The sequence below is a fragment of the Delphinapterus leucas genome, chromosome 5, assembly GCF_059928025.1.
Source record: "Delphinapterus leucas isolate spDelLeu-1000000601 "Yukka" chromosome 5, BTC_Dleu_Yukka2, whole genome shotgun sequence".
NCBI classification, from domain to species: Eukaryota; Metazoa; Chordata; class Mammalia; order Artiodactyla; family Monodontidae; genus Delphinapterus; species Delphinapterus leucas.
In genome coordinates this window covers 92,608,156-92,630,747 of record NC_143133.1, presented here as the reverse complement: position 1 = coordinate 92,630,747, position 22,592 = coordinate 92,608,156, and the positions used below count along the sequence as shown (strand labels likewise).

The following is a 22,592-nucleotide window of genomic DNA, read 5'->3' as shown; positions in this document are numbered from 1 at the left end:
CTGCATTCTCAATAATCGGGTTTTACCCTGAATTCCAGCCTGTTTTGGCTGTAGCCCCGCTCTCGACAGTTCAGTCTTCCTAAGGTATAGATCTTGGACCCTAATGTCTAGTCTTTTTTTTTTTTTGGCTGCACCGCACGGCTTGTGAGATCTTAGTTCCCTGACCAGGTATTGAACCTGGGCCCTCAGCAGTGAAAGCTCGGAGTCCTAACCACTGGACAAATAATTGTCTTATTCATCCTATTTTTGTTGTTGTTGTTATTCGGAGCATCTGACCATTAGTTATTTGTTGTAGGAATGGATGGATGAACACAAACACTGCATGGCTCCTTCATCATTATCCAAATTCCAGGCTGCTTTCCTGATTTATTTCTTTTTGAGATCTGAGTACTAAACTGAGGAGGAAAAAAATCCCATCTCCTGAAGCAAGTGATTTACTTCTAGGTGAATCTCCCTATATTTTTGTGCCTGGGGCTGATGACAAAGTTTCCCCACAGCAGGAGATAATGTAGACAAGAGGGCGACCGTCCTCTGAGTGACTGTTTTGAATATACTTCTTGCTCTCTTAAGCTGAAGTGCACCACACGCACATAAGGAACCATTATCATGACTTCAATCTTCATTAATATGAGGGTCTACGTTTTCTCAGGAATTGCAAGAGTATTATTAGAAGATTCCAGTTGAATCCACAGATAGTTACTAAATGTCTGATAGGAAGCAGTGAAGTGAGTTTTCAGACATTAGACAAATATCTTCCAAAGAGAGCTCTTATTCTGATGACAAAGGACAAATACGAGAGCCTCCTGGAGCCTGGCAGGAGGAACCCGAGCATTTGGCTAGTGATTTCTGAGACTGCGAAGGGGGTCTCACTCACCAGCACAGTAGCCCACGAGGCTGAGGAACTGCTCCTCTTTACAGCTGGTCCTGCAGCTCCCAGCAGCCAGAGTAACATGAGGGTGACAGGAGATGCAGTCAGATTCCGATGGGCCGTGGCACTGCCTGCAGGTGGGGTGGCACTCTAGAAGGTAAAACAAGGATTGGAATTAGCAGCTCAGCATGTAAACACATGAAGTACTTAATGTACTCCACAAATTACACTAAGAGCAGACTTCAAATACTAATCATCTTGGGAAGATTCTTGAGCAAGCCTGGCACACCCTTAGGCATTGACCGAAAGGCGGCATTTCTAGTGTCAGTGAAAACACTGGCCATGAACAGAACGTGGAATCTAGAACCACTGAATGAGGGCAATTGGCTGCTCAGCATGACCATCCCCATCTATATAAGTAAGAAAGTTCAGGTCAAAATTACAAAGCAGAAAAGCAAGTGGTAAGACTGTCCCTCTCTAAAATTCAAAGAGCGAGACAGGCAGAAGAGGGAGACATTTTGCTTCTTAGAAATCCCGGGCAGGCAAAGGGGGAACCATCCACAGCAGGGGAAACTAAAACTTCTCACTGGAGTCGGATGCCAGCCGTGCTCTCCCTCCAGGCCACAGCCTGGATGCCTGTTTTAGCAGCAACGCTTAATTAAAATACAAAGAACTGAAAAAGGCCTCTTTCTGGAGGTTATCCTGAGCCATGTTTGAAGTTCAGTCCCTTAGACAAAACTGTCAAAGCGGTTTTCCCCAGAAAAACCACCTAATTACTGAGAGGTACTACACTGAGAAAGAGCAGTGAGTCCCAGTAAGTGTAGGCAATAAAGATAAGGATGGCAAAGAATCAAAGAAGGTTGCAGCTGTGGCTGCACTTGTGCTGCCAAGGTGGGCAGCATGGAAGGAGATGGAAGGATTTCTCTGCCAAGGACGAGAAGGTCTGAGCCTGTCTGATTCCAAGAGGAGGGGAGGTGAAGGGCTGGAGCTGGGTAGAGCTTGCTGGAACTGATGACAAAGAATTCCCTTCTGGCAGAGAGCTGGTGGGAAGAAAAGGCACAGAGTTCCAGTAAAGTCAACTGCCTCTCATGTCTTCTGGCGGGAGGCCAAGGGAAGATAAGGAGTTATAGGGGAAAAAAAAAAAAAAAGCAAGCAAGCAAGAAAATGAACTGCTGATTAGAAGGCTAGCATGAACTATCACCTCTTCTACATTCCTGAGGCTCTTAACTTTGCAAACGCACGTCCAAAAGATACTAGCGCTCTCAGGACGTTCTCCCACCGCACAGGGCTTCCTCCCTGCCAGAATATTTCCAGTGACCTTGGTGCCCTGCCGCCCGCGGTGCCCTCTATCTGCGGGTTTCAAGCAGGCAGAGGCACAGACAGAGAAGAGTTAGAGCTACTCAGACTTTCCTCCCCAAACAATTCTCCACACACGAAAACCAACTGGGCGAGGGTGAGAGCACATAAGGACAGACCACAGTTTTCAAAGACAACCCCAGTGACAAAGAAACCAGGAACCCCCCCCGCCCCCCAGCCACCACCACTGAGCTTGATAGAGTGTTTCAAGTAAAGCAACCCATCAGGGGCCTACAGAGACTAAAAAGCTAGTGGAAGAAGACAATTCCAGAAGGAATACAATAGTGATCTTCAATGGTCTAAATCTGTGTTCGCATCAAATTTCCTCTTTGGTGTTGGAGGCCAGATGAATCTTACAAGTGTTAATTTATTTCAAAAATATTTTATACATTTACTACCTGTCTTCCGATTCCAGAAACACATACCAAACGACTTCATAACCATGGGCTTTTTCCTGTAAGTTGGCCTCAACACTCTCTTTTTAGAAATAAAACCATAATCATGATAGAATGTGTTTTGTCTTGTCATTTTTTTCTGTAGATACAAGAAAACACAGTGCTACAGTAAGGTGCTTAAATTTTAGTATTTTGTCGAGTCCAACAAAACCCTGCACTAATCTGAACTGGCAATTTCTTGAATCTCTGTCACTGAAATATAAAGGTGCTCTTAAAAACATATCGGACTGGGCTTCCCGGGTGGCGCAGTGGTTGAGAGTCTGCCTGCCGATGCAGGGGACGCGGGTTCGTGCCCCGGTCCGGGAGGATCCCACATGCCACGGAGCGACCGGGCCCGTGAGCCATGGCCGCTGAGCCTGCGCGTCCAGAGTCTGTGCTCCGCAGCAGGAGAAGCCACAACAGTGAGAGACCCGTGTACCGCAAAAAACAAAAACACATATTGGACTGACATGTCAAGGAAGAAAATAAATACCTCTCTCTCCTTTTGCTCTATTAGGCTGCAGCCAGGCGAAGGAGGGCAGAGACCTGCAGAGGCAATGCCAAACGCCTGATCCCACAAAAATGCATGAGAACCTGTGGTAGCTCATCTCCGTGATGAACACCACCATTAACTCCACCCCTCACTGTATGAAGAGGGTAAAGCTGATTCTAATTTTTCATTTCGTCCACACTTCCCTATTGGATGAACAGAATTTCACTTGTTCCCCTCACTCTATCCCTTGACTCCTACAAGTTCAAGACAAGGATTCACAGCCCATTCCTAGTCCCCTGGTATGACAAGGTTTCTAATTACCGAGTCGGGTTGCATTATGAAGATAAAACATGGGCACAGGGAATATGCCCCAGCGTGTTACATACTCACCTGTACAACTGCCTTCCAGGTTAAAGTACCCATCTGGGCACTGGGAGAGGCACTGCCCATCCAACAGCACGTGGGAAGGCCAGCAGGCTGTGCAGTTATGCGGGCTCTTCCCTGCACACCCAAAACAGGATTGGTGGCAAGCTGGAAGGAAGATAGAGCAGAGGAGACAATCAGGAAAGCCACCATTCGACAAGGACAGTAGCTCTGTCCCTCCTGTTAACATTCCTGCATCGATAGAAGTTCTGCGCATTCACTGAGCTATTTTTCCAAGGACAGGGCACACATCTCACACACTTCTTTCTCAAGGATGTACCCTACAAAGCAAGCATCTGCGGAACCCAGATTAAGAAAGGCATAAATGCCGCAAAACGGAAATCACCACTTGCAGAGTCATCCATTTCTTTCTTCCCATGTTCCCATTCTCAGAGAATGTCAGATAAAGAACAGCAAGCCACAACGGGTCTCCTTGCCTCAACACAGTGCCTCTACCATCACACATCAATGGGCCGCTGACCAGGCTGCGCAAATTAAAGAGAAAGGTGACGGGAGCCTTACTTACTGACTCCACAAAGGTTTAATATGATGTCTACTCTCTGATGGCGACTGAACACACACAGGTGAGAAGACTGTCCAACATTTCGAGCGGCCCAACCAGCTGCATCAACAGACACACAAGCATGTAACTGCAATATGATAAATGGGGGATGGAGTACAACAGAGAATAAGAGCATCACATCACAACTCTCTGTGACCTCGACTAAGGTATATAATTTCTCAAGCCTCCCTCTCCGTCATGTATAAAATGAGGGCATAAACTATACGTACTGCTGTGGACACTCCATGGGTTGTTTACCCTGCCTCACTCGTTTCTTCCCACGGAAACCACGATAAAGCCTCTTGCCCACGTCTTCCCCTCGCTCCTTCTGCCTCCTGACCAACTCTAGTGCTTCCCTGTGTGGCCCCTGCATGATGTGACATGCCCTTCCTCTTGGGAACTGTGAGTAACAAACTCTCTCTCCTATAGCAATCGTCTCTTGATCTTTTGGCCTCACCGTATCTGAATAATAACAAAATCTACGATTTGAAACAGCCGGTCATTCACCTCCAATCATTCATTCATTCATTTGTTACTAAGCCTCAGGTAGGTCTAGGTGCTGGGGAAACAACTGTAAGACAATGCATGGGATGACCCCATGCATTTCAGGCCACCTTCTCTCCAATGGACAAGATTCACAGCCTGCGGGGACACTACCTTCAGTCTCCTCTTTGCCTCCTCTGCCCCCTCTATCAAACACCTGGAAGATTTATTTAGAGACCAGCAGCTTGGAAGAACCAGATGGGATTTTACCCCACTGAGGTCTCCATTTCCACCAACCCCCAATAAAAATGCAAATTTCAATCTTTGATTTATGTGGGGCTGTTACGAGCTAGGATGTCCTGGTCCAGTAGTTTAACTGGCTGTTAAAGTACAAAACTCCCGGTATATGGCTGGTATACGATGCTGTCCTAAGCCGTCTCGTGCTCCACCCTGGCACCCTGCTTCATCCATAACCCAGAACCTAAAGGTTTAATACCTGTACCAGGAGGCCTCCAGGACCCTGCTCCTGAGTTAAGGCCAGGACCCATTTGGATTGGGCAGTACACCCCACCTTACTGGTTGATAAAACTCTGATTATCCTCCCTGGATACATGGCAGAACTTTCTATCTGTTCAACAGTATTTATTACTCTATGAAAAACAGAGCCAGAGTTCCACGTTTTAAAATAATTTCCTTTTTTTTTTTTACATTGCCTCGTTAACAACTCTAATAGCACAAGTCACAGTAATTTTTTTCCAAGTATTTTCAGAATCACTGGGAAAATATTTCCTCTTTAAAAAAAAAATAGAATAGCTAAGCAAATATTGTAAAGGAGGGGTACACATTAGCTCATTATTTAAGACGTTTAACGCAAAGTGAAACAGCATGTAATAGAAAGTCAGGTGGCAATATTTCAAAAAACAGCTAAATTTATATTGTCAACACAAAGCCTTCCACGATGATGTTGGGAAGCAACATACTTCTACATACTTAAATATATTTGTGATAATACTAATATGTTCATATTAGACTTTACAAGATTGCTAAATTTTCTAGCTCCTCCTGTTATACCTCCTTAATAAATAGGAAATCAAAGCGTATCATTGTGGAATTGAAAACTGGGAGAAGGTGAATTAACATATCATGAGCACACAACTTATTTCATCTCATTCCATTCGGTCACAAAATCAATGTGATAACCTGGTTCAATGTGAATAAAGATTGTTATTGAATTATATAAAACAAGAAAGCAATGAGGACAAATGAGTTGAAAGGTTGATGGGCCAAGAATTCCAGGAGAAAGGCCCTTTGCCTCCCAGTAGATTTTAGAAATAAGCCTCACTGGACATCCCCACGGCAGATTTCAGAATTGCCTTCGTTAGAAATGTTTAAGAACCAAATAGATAATGAGCTAGTTAGTTGCTGTGTGGCACAGAGGGAAAAAGGTATGCTGGGTGACCTTCCTCTCAATGTATTTTTTTCTTTATGATACTCTCTTTCTGTAACTACAGGCATTGGCATCTTTCAAAAAAGCTCATGAAATTTCAATTCTGTGCTGGTTTTGGAAATGTCTACACTATTTCAGTGACTTTTATGAGGGTCTATCATGCTATGGAATTATTTCATAGCAGCAGTTCTGGTTTGAAGTCTAAGATCCTTCAAGGAAGACTAACTCCATTACAGGGCATATATGTTAGAGATCTGAAAAAAGTTCTATGAATAATTTCTCCACGTAACACTACATTTTTAGAGAGTGGCTTTCCGGTTGATGGCTGAGTATATTTCTGAAAAAGCATAACTGAGCTGCTTAAGCACTAATAGTGTCAGTACTAAAAGTGTCCTCAGATGGTCGTAAATTCCAGTCAACCTGACTCCGGTAAAAATTTTACCCCAAACAATTAAAACATATCAATTTTTTGTTCATTCTATTTTCTATTTAAATTTCAGACAATGAACACTACTACATTTTTTTTTCTTTTTAATAACGCAAAAAGTGGGCCAGCATCCCAATTTTCATATATAAAATTTCCTGGCTTTTCAAGTCAAAACAATTTTTGGAGGTAGACGTCTTTCAAATTATGATGTAAATATCAAAATCCTCTAGGATATGCAGTAGGAATACTGTGATGAGGGATGAACATTAAAAGGAGTGAAATCAAATAAAAGCGCTCTCCCTCTCTCCCTCACCCTTCTTTTCCTTCTTCTTTCTTTTTTTAATGAACATGATCTAACCGACCTCCCCAACACCGCACTAGATTGGGAACCCTTAAAGAGTAAAAATCACATCTCCATCTCTGTGACTCCCGCAATACCTGTCCTGGGCATGTCACAAGTTCTCAGTAAATGAGTTTCTGCTGACTGAAAGGGTGGGCAAGTAGGAAGGTGGGGGGGCAGGGTAGGCGGATGGAAACACTGGCAGACACTTCTAGGTCTCCTTTCTCTTTGATCTTTTCTTTTCAGCCCTTCTCTGTTTACATCATGAATACTGGAGCTTCCCAAAATTGTACCCTCTGCCCTTTTCTTCTCACTCTTGGGCAAACATCCATAGCTTTAATGATGACCTCCATGCTGGTGAGTCCCAGATTTATGCGTACAGCTCTGACTTTTACCCTCAACTCTAATCACATAAATCTAACTGCCTAAGGGATATCTCTGCTTGGTGTTTCACCGGTATCTCATATTCCTCATTCCCCCAATACTACCAGTATCCATTTCCAAGCTCAATCGCTATCTACTTGTTATAAATTATGGCATCACGTTCCCTCTGTCCAAACTGTACTCGTTATCCACCTCCAGCCCATCATCCTACCCCCTACCTGGTCTTCCCTTTGTATTCCCTGGCTCACCTTTACCCCACCATTCACCAAGACACTCATGCTGAGATCCTTAAGACTTCTACTTTTCCATCACCACAACACAGCCAAGGTAGGTTGACTTGCGCTTCATAAATCTCTGTCTAACATCCCAATTTAACCATCCTCATGGCCCCTCAGTGTAGACCTTCAACATCACTCCTGATGTGGATTAGTGCAGCAGCTTTCTAACCAGCCCCACTGTTTCTCCCAACTTACCTGCCAACACCACGGCCAGAGAGATCACTATAAAATGCAAACTGACCAAATTATTCCCCTACTTAAAATCTTTTACTGGTTCTCTAAAAGCTGTAGCATCTAAACTCCTGAGCACAGCTCATACAGCACTTCATGACAGGACTCACCCCCGTGTCTCCAGTATCACTCCCTACAACTCACCCCTTTGGACTTTATACTGCAGGAGTACCAAATGCATGATGCTTCTCCAGATACGCCATGCCTTTGCGCTTGCTGTTTCCCTGGCCTAGAATGCCCTTTCCCATCTTCTTCCCTGGTGAATTCCCATTAATCCTCCACAGCCGGATGATGTGGTTTTCCTTTGCAAATCTTTCCTCATACCCTCTCCCCGCGACAGTCAGTCTCCTTGTTTGTGTTCTTCCTGTATTTTGTGCCTACAGCCATTACAACCTGTATCATGTTCTTTTAATTACTTGTTCAGTGCCACTCTTCTCAACTTGATCACGCTTTCCTTAAGGTATGGTCTGTATCTTTTTCGTCTTTCTATCCCCAAAGCCTAGCACACCCATGCTATAAAAGCAAGAAGGGGAAAGTGATGGAACATTTCTAGAAGGCATGCATTTGTACAGCTATGTCAGCACTCCAGGGAGTACATTAAAGACCGTTGCTTAATACAGATGCTACGTATTTTATTCAATTAACGCAAGGGAATCCCAACTTCATAAATAGTAACATACTCTTAAACAGAGCACGCCGACCCCTCCCCATTTATTTCTTTAATTAAAGGTCTGTGCCTTAAGGCCTTTGGTGAATCTTAAGAACTAAATAGATCAAAATACCACAGTGTACTTTATTTCTTCCCATTCACCCAAAGCAAGTTAATTAATTAATCAAAGTAATCAATGAATTTTCTTATTAAAAAAAAAAAGAAATGGGCATTCTGGTCCAAGATGGCAACATAGGAGGCTCCTGAATTCACTTCCTCCCATGGTCATACCAAATCTACAGCTACACACAGAACAATTCCCTCTAAAAGAAATCCAGAAACTAGCTGAGCAACTCCTATACATTAGATGAATGAGGGGAAAGAAAAAAACAAAAACCCACATCAAAACGGGTAGGAAGGCAGAGACATACAATCAGGAGGGAACTCACAACGCCCAGCTTCTCCCTGAGGAGTTAAGGGTTTACAACTAACATCTAGCACCCCAACTTTAAGACTTCCACCTGAGAAATGGGACCCCAAAACTCTAACTCTGAAAGCCAAAAGGGCTTGAATCCAGAAAACCTCTAAGACTAGAGCATACAAAGAAACAGTTCTTCACAAGCTGCCTAGGATTTGCGGTGGTTGTGTCCCCCCAGGGCTCAGGGCAGAGGCATCAGTCAGAAATGCCCATCTCCCAGTCTTTTCCTTAAAGAGACGTATTTGCATACATTAAAAGCTGCAGCCTGAGGGTCAGGCTTCTACTTTAACACACACGTAGAGGCTGAGTGCCTGCAATCCTCTTCTGAGAGCTGGCCGCGAGGTCAGGCCCTCCCTCTGCCCAGCTCCAGGTCACTCTTTCTTCCTGGAAAGAGCCTGTGTGTACTTCGAGGGCCCTGGCTTTTGTGGCTGCTGCCCAGAGGACACACCCCTTGATGGCCAGACTCTGGTGATCAGCAGGGCTTGAGTACGCGGATTTAGTAGGACTGTAGCAAACAGAGGAACAGTTCTTAACTGGCTACCCATGTCCTCGGGGCTCAGTGCAGAGGGAGTGGACAGAAAACCCACCTCCCAGACTTTCTCTGAAAGAGGTTCATTTGCACAATTTAGAAGCCGTTGCAGAAGGGTCCAGATCCAATCAGAGAGCATCTAGATGCTGACTGAGATCCTCCCTTTTGAGACAGGGACAGGGCTTTGCACACCCTTACCTACTGGGTGCCACTGAGAACAAAGAAAGTGACTTGGACAATCACAAAAGTTTAAGACACAACCAAGAGCTAGAGCTAGGCTGAATGATAAGGTTCAGACAACAGGCTGGTGATTGTTGGGGGTGGGTAGGGAAGGCTGAGGGGAGGGGAAATGAGTGAAGGTGGTCAAAAGGTACAAACTTCCAGTTATAAGATAAATAAGTCCTGGGGAATCTAATGTACAGCATGGCAACTATAGTTAACAATACTGTATTGTGTTTCTGAAAGTTGCTGAGAGTAAATCTTAAAAGTTCTCATCACAAGAAAAAAAATTGCAACTATGTGAGGTGATGGATGTCAACTAAACCTACTGTGGTGATCATTTTGCAACATAAACATATATCAAATCATTATGTTGTACAGCTTAAACTAATACAATGTTATATGTCAATTATATCTCAATAAAACTAGAAAAAAAAATGCATACCAAACCTGTACTGATTTTGTGCAATTTTGCCCCATGCAGTAAGATCCGTCTAAGGAGGCAATACTATCTTCAAGACGGAAAAAGAAGGCTTGGAAAAATTTAGTTGCTAAAATCTCCCTGATGTTTCCCTGACCAAAGCTCTGTGATCATTCTAAATTTAATGAAAAGCCAGCAATGCAGGAATGGGGGCCACTGGGATGTTTATTATCTCTGCATTCTTTTTTGAAGTCCAATGTTTCTACTGACATAATACATTAGAAAATATGTAGGTAAAATTCATTATTGTACTACAGAGTTCATTTTAATTTTTTTATTAAATACTTATTTATTTGGCTGTGCCGGGTCTTAGTAGTGGCATGCGGGATCTTTCTTTTTAGTTGCGGCATGCGGGATCTCGGTTCCTGACCAGGGATCAAACCTGGGCCCCCTGTATTGGGAGTTGGGAGACTTAACCACTGGACCACCAGGAAAGTCCCCAGAGTTCATTTTTAAAATAAAACTTGTAATTTCCTCAAAATTATATTATCTTGAACCCTCTTGCTGAACTGTATGGGAATTGAACAAATCCATCATTAATTTGCCACAGAATCGGGGCAATTTATGTGGGTAGTCCAATCATCCCAACTATGTTCATATCCCATGCTGCTCCACCACTGCCCAGTTGTTGACATGGTGTTTGAGCTGGACCATTAATTGAGATGGCCTGGCCTGAAGTTAAATTGTAAAGTTCTAGGGCAAAATGAAGAACAAAGGATCTAGGCTTGGAAAGAAGGAAATATTTCCTAAGCAACCATGTCCTCTATTAGAGCCCAGGATCCCCCACTGCTAAACTATTCTTTGGTTGGTTCATTCTAAGCCTCAATTTCTTCATCTATAAAATGGAAGTAAATATAAACACACATGATTTCCGATCAAATTCTTGGTTGTATGGAATTTTATAAACAATAAAGTGATATATATATGTGTGTGTGTGTAAATAACTGTAAGAATCTATATCAAAAGTTTAAAAGAGATAGAAGATAGAAGGGTTATAGGTAGGATTTACAGATAAAATAAAGGACACCTAGTTAAATTTGAATTTCAGATAAAGAGTGTAAAATATTTTAGAATATCTCAGGTAATACTTGGGCATACTAAACATTTCATTTTTTATGTGCTAAATATTTTTATTTCCTAATCCTATATTTTTTATATAATCATCTTCCTGATTTACTAAGAGGCTTTTCCTTATATGAAGAATAGATCATGATTTAAATCAAAGAATCAATTGTGGATCTAGTTAGATTTTCAGAGAATAACTGTGATCATATTTTTTCTCCTTTGACATTTTGACATGATAAATTATCTGATATCTCAATATGAGGTGATTTATACAGTATTAAAATAACCTTATATAAACATTAAAACTTTTAACATAGTTCTGAATTCAATTTGATCTTTTTAAAGGAATTTTATCTAGAATCTATAGTTTTTTCTTTCTCATGCTCTAATTTTGGCATTAGTGTTATGCTGGACCAAAAAACAAGTGTATTCTAAAATATACTATCTTTTTCTATGCTCTGGGATTTTATAATCTTATAAGATTTATTTATTTGGGTTTTAGATGGTTTTAATAACTCACACATTAAACTGTCTAAGCTTAGTCCTCTTTCTGAGGAAGTTCTTTGTTAACCTTTTCCATTTTATGTATGACTTTTGATTTACTCAGGCTTTCTATGTCTTCTTGGGCTGATTTTGGCAATCAATCTTTTCCTTTAAAGTAATTTGATGGAGGCTTTCAAAATTTTTAGCATTGAATTTTACATCAGATTTTTAAAAACTCCTGTATTTGTATTTGCTAAATCTGGGAAACCTAGTAATAGATGTTTTGGGGTTTTTTGTCTATATTTTTTAAGTTTCTATAATATGTAAAATGCATGCAATGAGAAGAAGTAAAAATTAGGATTTTTTAAAAACTGCCATCGTTAGAAAGAAGTTACGCCAGTGATATGATAAAGTGGTGTAGTTATCCTTCTTTTTTTTTTTTTTTGCAGTACACGGGCCTCTCACTGTTGTGGCCTCCACTCGTTACGGAGCACAGGCTCCGGACGCGCAGGCTCAGCGGCCATGGCTCACGGGCCCAGCCGCTCCGCGGCATGTGGGATCTTCCCGGACCAGGGCACGAACCCGTGTCCCCTGCATCGGCAGGCGGACTCTCAACCACTGTGCCACCAGGGAAACCCTCCTTCTTTAGTTAGAGACTTTGCTTACTCAAACTATGGTCTGTGGACCAGGAGTATCAGCCTCACCTGGAACATGTTATAAACGCGGAAGCTCAGAACCCACCCCAGACCTACGAAATCTGAATCCACGTCTTAACAAGATTCTCAGGAGTTTCCTTTGAGAAGTTCTGCTCTACAGAGAGACCTCAACCAAAAACTGGGTCTTCAAAATAGTTGAATCCCTTAAATGAAAAAAAAAAAAAATCCTCAGCAAGAGTGGAAGGAGAACTTCTGCCCTTTTATATAATCTCTTGATTATATAAACTTCTAAAAAATCCTAATTTTTATTTCTACTCATTGCATGCATTTTACATATACAGAAACTTAAAAAATATAGACAAAAAAACCAAAAACATCTATTACTAGGTTACCCAGATTTAGCAAATAAAAATACAGGATTTTTTAAAAGGAGAACCTGAGACTGAGTTGAGCAATCTGACCTGATCTTAAGAATACCCGTAGGAGAGAGGAGAGGCCTCCCAGTGACAGGAGTCCCAGGTCCTTCCTCCTGTCCATCCACCCTGGGCTGCCCAGTCACTAAATGACTCCAGAAGTCACCAGTCACATAAATTACCGTGAGAATAGTGCCCCTGAGTTGGGCAACGTAGGGGTCCCTACCTAGCTCTGCCCTGGAGACCTCATTTAGACTCACACCAGCTCCCAGAGGCATGGAAACTTAGTGGGGAAGATGAATGAAAAAGTAAGGGATGGTCCTTGATCTTGTTTTGGAAGGCCTGGTTTTTATTAATTTGTTTTGTTTTATTTGTGCAAGGGTACTGACAGGTGTTTCTTGGGGTTTTTGTTTGTTTTAGAAACTAGAATCTGTCAATGCTAGTGAGTAATCAGTTAAACAGGTGAGATGAACTCTGGATAAAATTACTGAAGTCCGGGGCTTCCCTGGTGGCGCAGTGGTTGAGAGTCCACCTGCCGGTGCAGGGGTTCATGCCCTGATCCGGGAGGATCCCGCATGCCGTGGAGCGGCTGGGCCCGTGAGCCATGGCCGCTGAGCCTGTGCGTCCAGAGCCTGTGCTCTGCAACGGGAGAGGCCACAGCAGTGAGAGGCCCGCGTGCCGCAAAAAAAAAAAAAAAAATTACTCAAGTCCTTCTTTCAGCTAATACTCAAGATTAATATTTAAACATGTACAATTTTGGCGGACTACTGAAAGCACCTCCAAATTATCTTCTACAATTAGTGACAGATTTTATTTCGTACCAGCAACTCTAGCTACACTTTGAAAACACAGAGGCTGTGTATAAAAGAAGCATAAAGTCAGAGCTCCATCTTCTGAAGTACCCAAGTTCATTTCTGAGAGTGAACCAAAAACGCAGGAAAAACACATGCAGGTTTCTGTCCCCATCTCACCAAAGTGCTTCTGCTTGGGAGCCTACCTCAGCCCATCCCTCTGTCTTCCCCACCTCCCTGATGTGGATTTCATAGTACAGACCACTAGCCAAGTGTATGTCGTGGGTTTCGTTGCTGCTGTTGTTATTCATTTGTTATTTTCCGTTTCTCTCACTAGAATATAAATTCCATGAGAGCAGGGATTTCATCTGACTCATTCACGAGGGCACCCCAAGTCCCTAGAATATGCCTGGCACCCAGGGGATACTCAGGAAACATTTGTAGAAGGAATGAATAAAGACAGACTGTTCTCCAGCTGATAATAAACAATATTCTCTTTGGTCACTGTTTGTTAATTTTATACTTTTTCATCCTTCAATCCCAGACTTGGATCTTCGTCAAATATCTTGAGTAAATTTGCTTCATCTTCCACTAGATAATTCCTGGGTTTGTCATGTAGCTCAGAGTAGAAACTTTTACAATAACTTCTGACAATTTTCAGATTCTAAAGTAAATTGCTTCTTCCTGTAATGCATCTGCCTCTCACTTTCATTAGCTGTGGTAATATTCTAATCCTTCTGTGCTGCAGTCTCAGAGAAAGGAAGAGGGAGAGTTCCAGAAAACAGTTGGTTTTTTTTCTTCTTTATAGAAAAGCACTTGAGATGAAAAGGTCTGTAAAAATCAACTCTCAGTGCCACACACAAAAACTCCAACCTTTTAAAACGTTCCTTAAAGAGGAGAGGGTATTTCTCGTGTGTGTGAGAAGGCGTGCTCAATGCATTCTCACAGGGCTCCCAGGCCTGAGTTCTGAGATGAGGTTTCGGCAGAATTGAAAATGGAACAGATTGTGAGAAGGCAGAAAGGTTGCCAGAGATACGGGACGAGTGACAGGAAATACATCAATCAACACACTTAATACTCAGGTAAGGCTGGTAACAATTGGTGGTTGCACTCAGTTTCCCAGTGGAATCTTGGGCAACTCAATTAACCTCTTTCTACCACATTCTCATCACTAATAAATTGAGTACAACAATCTCCCTAGCAGAGATTGCATGGGATTTGGTAGTAAATGTGAGTAGAGAGCTATATGTGTGATACCTAACAATATTGTGTGAATTAGCATAAAATCTCGGGGCTACGAGGTCCTCAAGAGGTCAATCTAGCCCTTTCACAGGGGACCATAATTAAATCATTCTAGAGGGATTAGATTCTAATATTTTTTAAAAGGTGTCTGCAAAAGGGATTCCCAGAACATTCCCCTTGGTCAAGGATGCTTTCGGAAATTTAAGACGTCTCAACCCTACAGCATTGTAATGCTGTGCTTTTGCCCCTTCAGTGACCATATTATAGTAGCACGCTGGTGTAGTGCATGGCTACTGGAGCCTGGCTGACTCAGGTCCCCACTGGACTCTACTCTGTACTGGCTACATGACACTGAGCAAGTTACAGCCTTAACTTCTTCTAACCTAAGTTTCTTCACTGACCCCATAAGGCTGGTATCAGGACCTAGTGGAAAAAAAAAAACCAAATAAGGCACTTCTCACAGTGTCTGCATCATGGTGTGCACCAAATCAACAGGAATATTATTTTCTGGCTGAATAACCCTGGTTACTCTAATTTATATTAACAACTTTTTTTTTTTTTTTTTTTTTGCGGCACGCGGGCCTCTCACTGTTGTGGCCTCTCCTGTTGCGGAGCACAGGCTCTGGACGCACAAGCTCAGCGGCCATGGCTCGCGGGCCCAGCCGCTCCGCGGCATGTGGGATCCTCCCGGACTGGGGCACGAACCCGCATCCCCTGAATCGGCAGGCGGACTCTCAACCACTGCACCACCAGGGAAGCCCAACAATTTAACTTTTAAATTGTTCATTATGTTTGTTTCTCTTTTCTGATCCCTCACTAAATTCCCTATTTTTCATTTTTAAGAAAGCGATCAAAATCATAGGAGGAGGTTAACCACTCTGAGTAACCTGGGAAGATTTCTTCTTTATTTGTCCTAGGATCAGAAGGCGTGCGCTTTGGGAAGGCACTGGGACTCTTAGTGACAAAGATTCCCATATTTTGTAAGTGGCTGTGGAAACAGAGCCATGAGAGTTTAAGGGACCATGGAAAGTTTGGACAGTGCATATATGGGTGGAAACCAGCATGTCTGGGGACTAGAGACCCTCCCCGAATTTTAGACACCATGTAAAACCCCTGGAGCCTGGTGCATCCCAGGGAGCAGTGAGTTACCCTTATAATGTTCGTGAATACCTGAGTATATGGACCGAAATTTACACCAAGTGATCATGGGGGCTTTACAATTTACCAAGCACTTTCACACACTGCACCTCCTTTGATCCTGGCAAAAAGCTTGTGTGAGGGTTTCCCTGATGGCGCAGTGGTTGAGAGTCCGCCTGCCGATGCAGGGGACACGGGTTCGTGCCCCGGTCCGGGAGGATCCCACATGCCGCGGAGCGGCTGGGCCCGTGAGCCATGGCCGCTGAGCCCGCGCGTCCGGGGCCTGTGCTCCGCAACGGGAGAGGCCACAACAGTGAGAGGCCCGCGTACCGCAAAAAAAAAAAAAAAAAAAAAAAAAAGCTTGTGTGAAAGATAATTATCCCTATTCTAATGCTGTGGATGCAAAGGCTCAGACAGCTGAAGTGTCTGGCCTGGGGTCTCTGTATTCCAATTCTGCATATTTCTACTATGCAGTAAAACTCACTGTGTCCAAAATCTTTTAACCTAACCTTGAAATCCAGCATTTTCACGTGGGAGTACATTCCAATGTAAAATTGAAGCCACTTTGAAGTTTAAGCTTGTAATACAAAATTGAGTCTACAGTATGCTTACAGTTATGTTGCAAAAATAAAAACTCAAAGCGTACAGGAAAAAAGACTCAGATATATTATAGCAAAATGGTAAAGGCAACTGGGTTTAGCTGGTAGATGGTGGGCAGACTACTTTTTTACTTTTTTCTACATTCAAAATTTTCCTTAATGAACACATGTTTACAATGAAAAATATAAGTAGAATTTTTTTCCAAGTAGCTTGAGAGTTAAAAATTTCATCCAACAGCAAGGAACGTTCTTGTAGGAGCAGAGGGGGGCCTCCCCTACCTCCCAAGAAATTATATGTATCTCCCCTTCATCTCATCTTCAACCACTTATAGATGACCCAGCTCTGAGTCAAATTATTCAGGATGGCATCAATTCTCTGTAGACGATATGCCAAAACGATGGCAGGAATCACTTCTAAATTTTGACAGAAGTCCAGATTTTGCCCTGAAGAGACCAATTCATATTAAGAGTAGAAAATTGTACAAATAATAAACGGAATTCTACAATGAGTTCTGGGTCTGTCTCGGTTACTCATACTGTCTCTGAAAGAACTCTCACCAGGAATTTCTGAGAGTGTAACTCTGGGGACAGCGGGGTAAAAGCAACTAGCTCTTTAAGATCACCTATTATGCACAAAGGGAAGGAGGACATCAGTGGGGGCCACTCTTCTGCATGTCGGCCTTCTGCTCTAGCCACAAGCATCCAGGAGCCACTGTAATGGGAAAGCCAAGATCTTCTGGCTTTGGTCCCACCTCACAGGATCCCTCAAGAGGTAAGCCCAGAAGCTACCTAACATTTCCTCAAATCAGGCTTACTTACCTTCACACAGCCCGGTGTTCTCCAAGTAAAACTGGGCTCTGCACTGGGATAGACACTCGCCAGAGGTGATGTTTGCCCCAGAGAGCTGCTCAATGTGCAGTCCTTCCTCTGGCTTCTTACACTGGGTGCACTGAGAGCTCTCTGGACCCACACAAGTCAGGCAAGAGGAATGACAGCCTGCCAAGAGGAATAAAGTGCAGGAAAAATCCAAGGATCAGATAGATGTTGCAACCAAGGGGAGTCCCTAATTAAGTCAAAATCACTCAGAAAAGTGCACCAGATACATCTTTTCAGGAAACTGTTTTTCTAATGTTCCATACAAAGCCCAAGGTGATAATAACAATATCTGTGAGAGGCCAAATGAGGGTGATGTTAGCTAGTCACATCTCTCAGGTCCTGGAAGGGCTGCCAGGCTATATCATGGGGCGGGGGGGAAGAAAAAAAAGCAAACTGGACAATATTGGCTTGGTCCTCCAGAGATTCACATACAGTGGATGACGATTTAACATTACAGCCTCAGTTTTCATGGGAGATTTTAAGAAGCATTCCTATAAGGTCCGTTACTGTATTTTGTGCAAAAATGGTACTTGTGTCACTGTCCATTACGGCATCCGTCACTCACTATAGAGGGGTCCAGGCAACAAATTTATCTTAGAATTTATGTGAGGAAAGGCTGCTTTTCTAGACAAGGAAGAGGCCCCTTTAGAGCAGCAGCAAGCATTTGACAATTCATCAGAGTTTCTGGTTTTCCTTGGCTACTGGTGAAAATCAGAGCCAAAGAGAGTACTCGAAATCTCTCCTGCCCACATTCTGATATAATGAACTCTACTGTCCTTTAAAAGATTCTCTAAATTTTCTTTTTCAGAATATCTTTTGCAGCATCCCTGGTTTAAATATATTTTTCTTGTAACGGTTCTCACATTCTTTTCCAAGGTGCCCTACGTATAAGTAAACATAAATTAACCTTACTTAATTCAAGTGTTTGCTCCCAATGTTCTAGTTTCAAAAGGCTCAAATGAGACTGTCCTCCCAATGAGCCCAAAGCCTTTTTGGCAAACAGCAGTTGAAGAGTTTCCATTTTACTTAACCCAGAGGCATTGCTAGTAACTCTCAGTTTGCTCAACAGTGTCATTAACAAAAAGAAGTTCTTCGGGGAAAAACAAAATGAAGACTAAGAAAAACATTAGCAATGGTCAGAGAACAGAAAAAGAAGGAAATAAGAGTTGGGTTGTTTTAATGTACCACGGTAAAGAGAATGACATTCCTCTCAAGAATGGCCAGAAAAATCATACCCTTTTGAGTGTCTTCACAAATATTCAAATGTGATTTTTCGGATTATCCCTTGGTCATGAAAAAAAGCATATAATGCATACATAACCATATAGGATACACTAGAGGAAAATTGCCCCCAGAAGTAACTTATATCTACGCCCTGGTGATGGGAAAGTCTCTCAAGAATGATGATGACGCCAGCGATACCTTTGCAGATCCCGTGGTCAGGGTAGAAGCCCTCTCCACAGTTGCGCAGACAGTGGCCTTGGCGCAGGGCCCGGGGGTAGATGCAGGCTGTACAGTGAAAGGCCGAGGGTCCTGAGCAGCTGGCACACGAGTTGTGACAAACTGAGGAAGAGGGGAACACAATGGGACCGAGGTGACTAGGGTGTCTACTTCTTGGCCAGGCTCCTTATGTGCTAGGAAGCCCTCTCATCTATCACTCAATCCCCCTTCACCTGTTGCACAAAATCAAGAGATATACGTGTTCGAAGGTGGTTATAGCACCAGAACTGCCCACATTGCCCCTTCATCCATCTTTCACCATGTTCTATCAATTATTTATTAGCTACCCTTTATGTATGTTTGTATTAAGTGTTTTATACATATTGCCACTTTTAACCTTCATAGCAACATTATGAGGTAGGTATTATTAACCCCATTTTACAGATGAGAAAACCGAGGTCTTGGGGAGTTAAAAAATTTACTCAAGACCACAGAATTAATTAGTAGCAGAGCTGGGATTTAGCCCTAGGTCTGTCTGAACCTAAAACTCCCATGTGAATAGGGAAGAGGGGAAAGTTCATGGGTCTGGATGTTGGGAGCACTGGGATTTTGACGGGCCTATCCCCTAACTTATGCCCTTAGCCAAGTCTGGGTCTCCCCAGGCCTAGTTTCCTTGGCATATGTATGGCAAGAGGTTGGACTAAATGGTCATTTAAGACACTTACAACTGGACATTTTAGGATCCTAAGTAAGAATGATATTAAAGAATTTGACCACTATGCATGGCAATGTCAGGCATGCGTCTCTGCTGCTTTTGTCCTGGTTGGTAACAGGGGGACATCTCTGGCTCCAAGAGGCAGATGGTACCACGCTGTCCTAAGGGACAGGAGTGAGATACTGCAAGAAGGCTCTGGAGGACCATGGTCAGGAGCTGGGAGAGGGGAGTGTGGGGACAGGATCAGACCATTGAGGGCAGGATATTGAGTAAAAGGGATGAACACTGTATAAGTAAAGAGGTTGGCAAACAAACAGGAAGTTAATAAGACAAGGTGTGGGACAGGTGTAAATATCCTGCCAACAGGTGGAAGTAAGAATACGTGTGTTTGTTTTGGAGAAGAAGGGCCATCAAGGCGTCCTAGGCAGCAATAAGTTCCCATCTCAAACGGGAATGTTTCGTAGTTTAAGTTGTATAAATCTGAAAGAAACACTATATAAACAGCACATAAAACCAAATTTTTAATAGGTACACACTTTAGCTTTATAATCTACCAAACTTGATTTACTTTGTAACTTTATTTTTGTGGTGTGCTGTAGTTGCCAATATATGTGCTTATAAATGCCATCTATGGAATGATTCTGTCACACCTACAACCTGAGTTAGTGATGGTTTACAAGTACACAAGGATTGTGTAAAGATCTTAAAGATGTTCTTGGCATTTCAGAAAGATCCAGTGATCTCTAATGATGAGATCACTGGAGATCTAATGTGTACCAGATACACAGAGGTTCTATAAGGAAAAGATATTCCTTTTAACTTGCCATTTCTCCATCATGCACACAAACTTCCAAATGAGCAGCACGCAGCACCATCTATAATCAAACATGTATTAAATACTTTTTTGATGATGATTATGATGATGGTGACGATGATAACAATTACCCATGTCTTACCTTTGCATCTGCCAGTGGCATCAGCATAGTACCCACCAGGACATTCAGAAATGCATTTCCCATCATGCAACACGGTCTTCTCAGCACAGGTAAGACATCTGGGACTATTGGGGCCACAACTCTTACAGGACTGATCACACGCTAAGGGGGAGGAAAACCCATCAAAGGAATTCAATAGTGAGCAAAGGGAGAAGTGAAAGTCTATTCTTCACAACGTCCACAGTTCGTATCAACACAGTAATCACATTCTTTGGCTGCTCAGCTAAGTTCTATTTCCTTGATTCCAACATTTCTGTTTTCGCAGTTGAAGGAGAAACAAATAATTATTCATTAAACTAAGCATAACAAATACTCTGAGGCCCCCCTACCAGTGTATCCAATTTAATATGGGATTTAAAGTCAAAACAGCTGGACTTTCCTGGTGGCGCAGTGGTTGAGAGTCCGCCTGTCAATGCAGAGGACATGGGTTCGAGCCCTGGCCTGGGAAGATCCCACATGCAGCGGAGCAACTAAGCCCGTGAGCCACAACTACTGAGCCTGCGCTCTAGAGCCCGTGAGCCACAACTGCTGAAGCCCGTGCACCTGGAGCCTGTGCTCTTCAATAAGAGAAGCCTGCGCACTGAAACAAAGAGTAGCCCCCTCTCGCCGCAACTAGAGAAAGCCCACAAGCAGCAACAAAGACCCAATGCAGCCAAAAATAAAAAATATAAATAAATAAATAAATTTATTAAAAAAAAAAAAAAGTCAAAACAGCCTCGGTGGTAGGGTTGCCAGATTTAGCAAATAAAAATGCTCAGTTAAATTTGAATTTCCAGATAAATAATGAATACTTTTTTAGTTTAAGTTTGTCCCAAATATTTCATCCTATATTTTATCTGACAACCCTGGTTGGAGAGAGAATTCAGGAATTCAGAGTTCTACTAAACAAAGTCATGCTACAAAATTTGGTTGAAATAACTGAACTTCACACAGCCTTCCAGTATCTACTCATTCACTTATCCATTCATTTAGCCCCCAAAACATTTCTTAAGCTCTGTGTCAAGTACTGTGCCAGGTGGTAGAGACACAAAACCCAAATCAACTTGGTCTCTGCTTTAAGGGGCTTGTTAAGTCTACCAGAGGGAGATAAACATATGCAATATTAGCAGTATTAAACATATCACTCAGATTGGTCTGTATAGACAATAAAAATTTCAACAGAATGTGTGTGGGGTAGGAAGTATGAAAGGTTAAGAAAGGATTCATAGAAGAAATGACCCTTGAGCATTGTCTTGGAAAGCGAGTCAGGGCATGTCAAGCTGATGGGAATGTACTCCCGGCTGAAGCCGCGAGGCGAGTACAGGCCCAGAGCTTGGGAAATCCTGGGAAACAGCAGTTCATTCGGCTGGAAAAGTGGAAAGGGCCATAGTAACCTGTATGCCAAACTCTATAGTCTAGATTCTCATCCTATGAAAGACACCCGTGGGCCCTACACAGATTTAAACAAGGTAAAAATATGGCTATGTTTGTGTATAAGAAAGATCATTTTGGCTTTAGTTTGGAGACAGTTTGGAGGGGTGAGGAAGGAGAGTTGGGGGCCTTGCTGGAATAGCGTAGCAATGCTCACAGAACAAGATGAGAGGGAGCTGAATCAAGGCTGTGAATGAGGTGATGGATTGGAGAGCTGTGTAGGTGAAAGTGTCTCAGATGGCTGCCTGGGGTCTGGCATGGAGACGAGTGATGCCACTCAAGGAACACAAAGAGGAGAGCGGGGGATTACAACAGACTCAGTTTGAGATTCGCGCAGTCCAATAAATGGCCCAATTTAGAGTTCTGAGACTCAGGGGAGAGGTTTGGGGGTCATCACATAGGGGTTGTTGAAATCAGAAATTAGTTGATTTATTCAGTAAAAGCATGACGGATAAGAAAGAAGTAGTCAAGGATCTGGAGAGCACCAAAATTTACTGAAAAAAGAAAAAAACTAGCAAAGGTAACTAAGAAGAAATGATCCAAAGGTAGGAGAGAAAACAGGAGTGTGGTGGCTGAGAACCCAAGAAAGGAAGAAGTTTCAAGAAGGAAGGCATTAACAGTACAGAGAGGACAAATAAAGACTGAAGAGGGTTCACTTCACTTAGAAATTGGGACACGAGTGACCTGT

The 22,592-nt window shown here is 42.8% G+C and overlaps 1 protein-coding gene across 1 annotated transcript in view; it reads right to left on the bottom strand.

The window, feature by feature from the left end:
• The window catches only part of FRAS1 (Fraser extracellular matrix complex subunit 1), a 466,514-nt gene that overhangs the window by 193,654 nt on the left and 250,268 nt on the right, over positions 1–22,592 (bottom strand). Inside the window, exons 16-20 of the mRNA XM_022599506.3 lie at positions 20,456–20,596; positions 18,767–18,907; positions 17,288–17,464; positions 3,542–3,682; positions 875–1,018 (exon numbers count right to left, since the gene is read on the bottom strand). Of these exons, the coding sequence (XP_022455214.2) occupies positions 875–1,018; positions 3,542–3,682; positions 17,288–17,464; positions 18,767–18,907; positions 20,456–20,596 (744 nt within the window). The remainder of the gene's footprint in view (positions 1–874; positions 1,019–3,541; positions 3,683–17,287; positions 17,465–18,766; positions 18,908–20,455; positions 20,597–22,592) is intronic.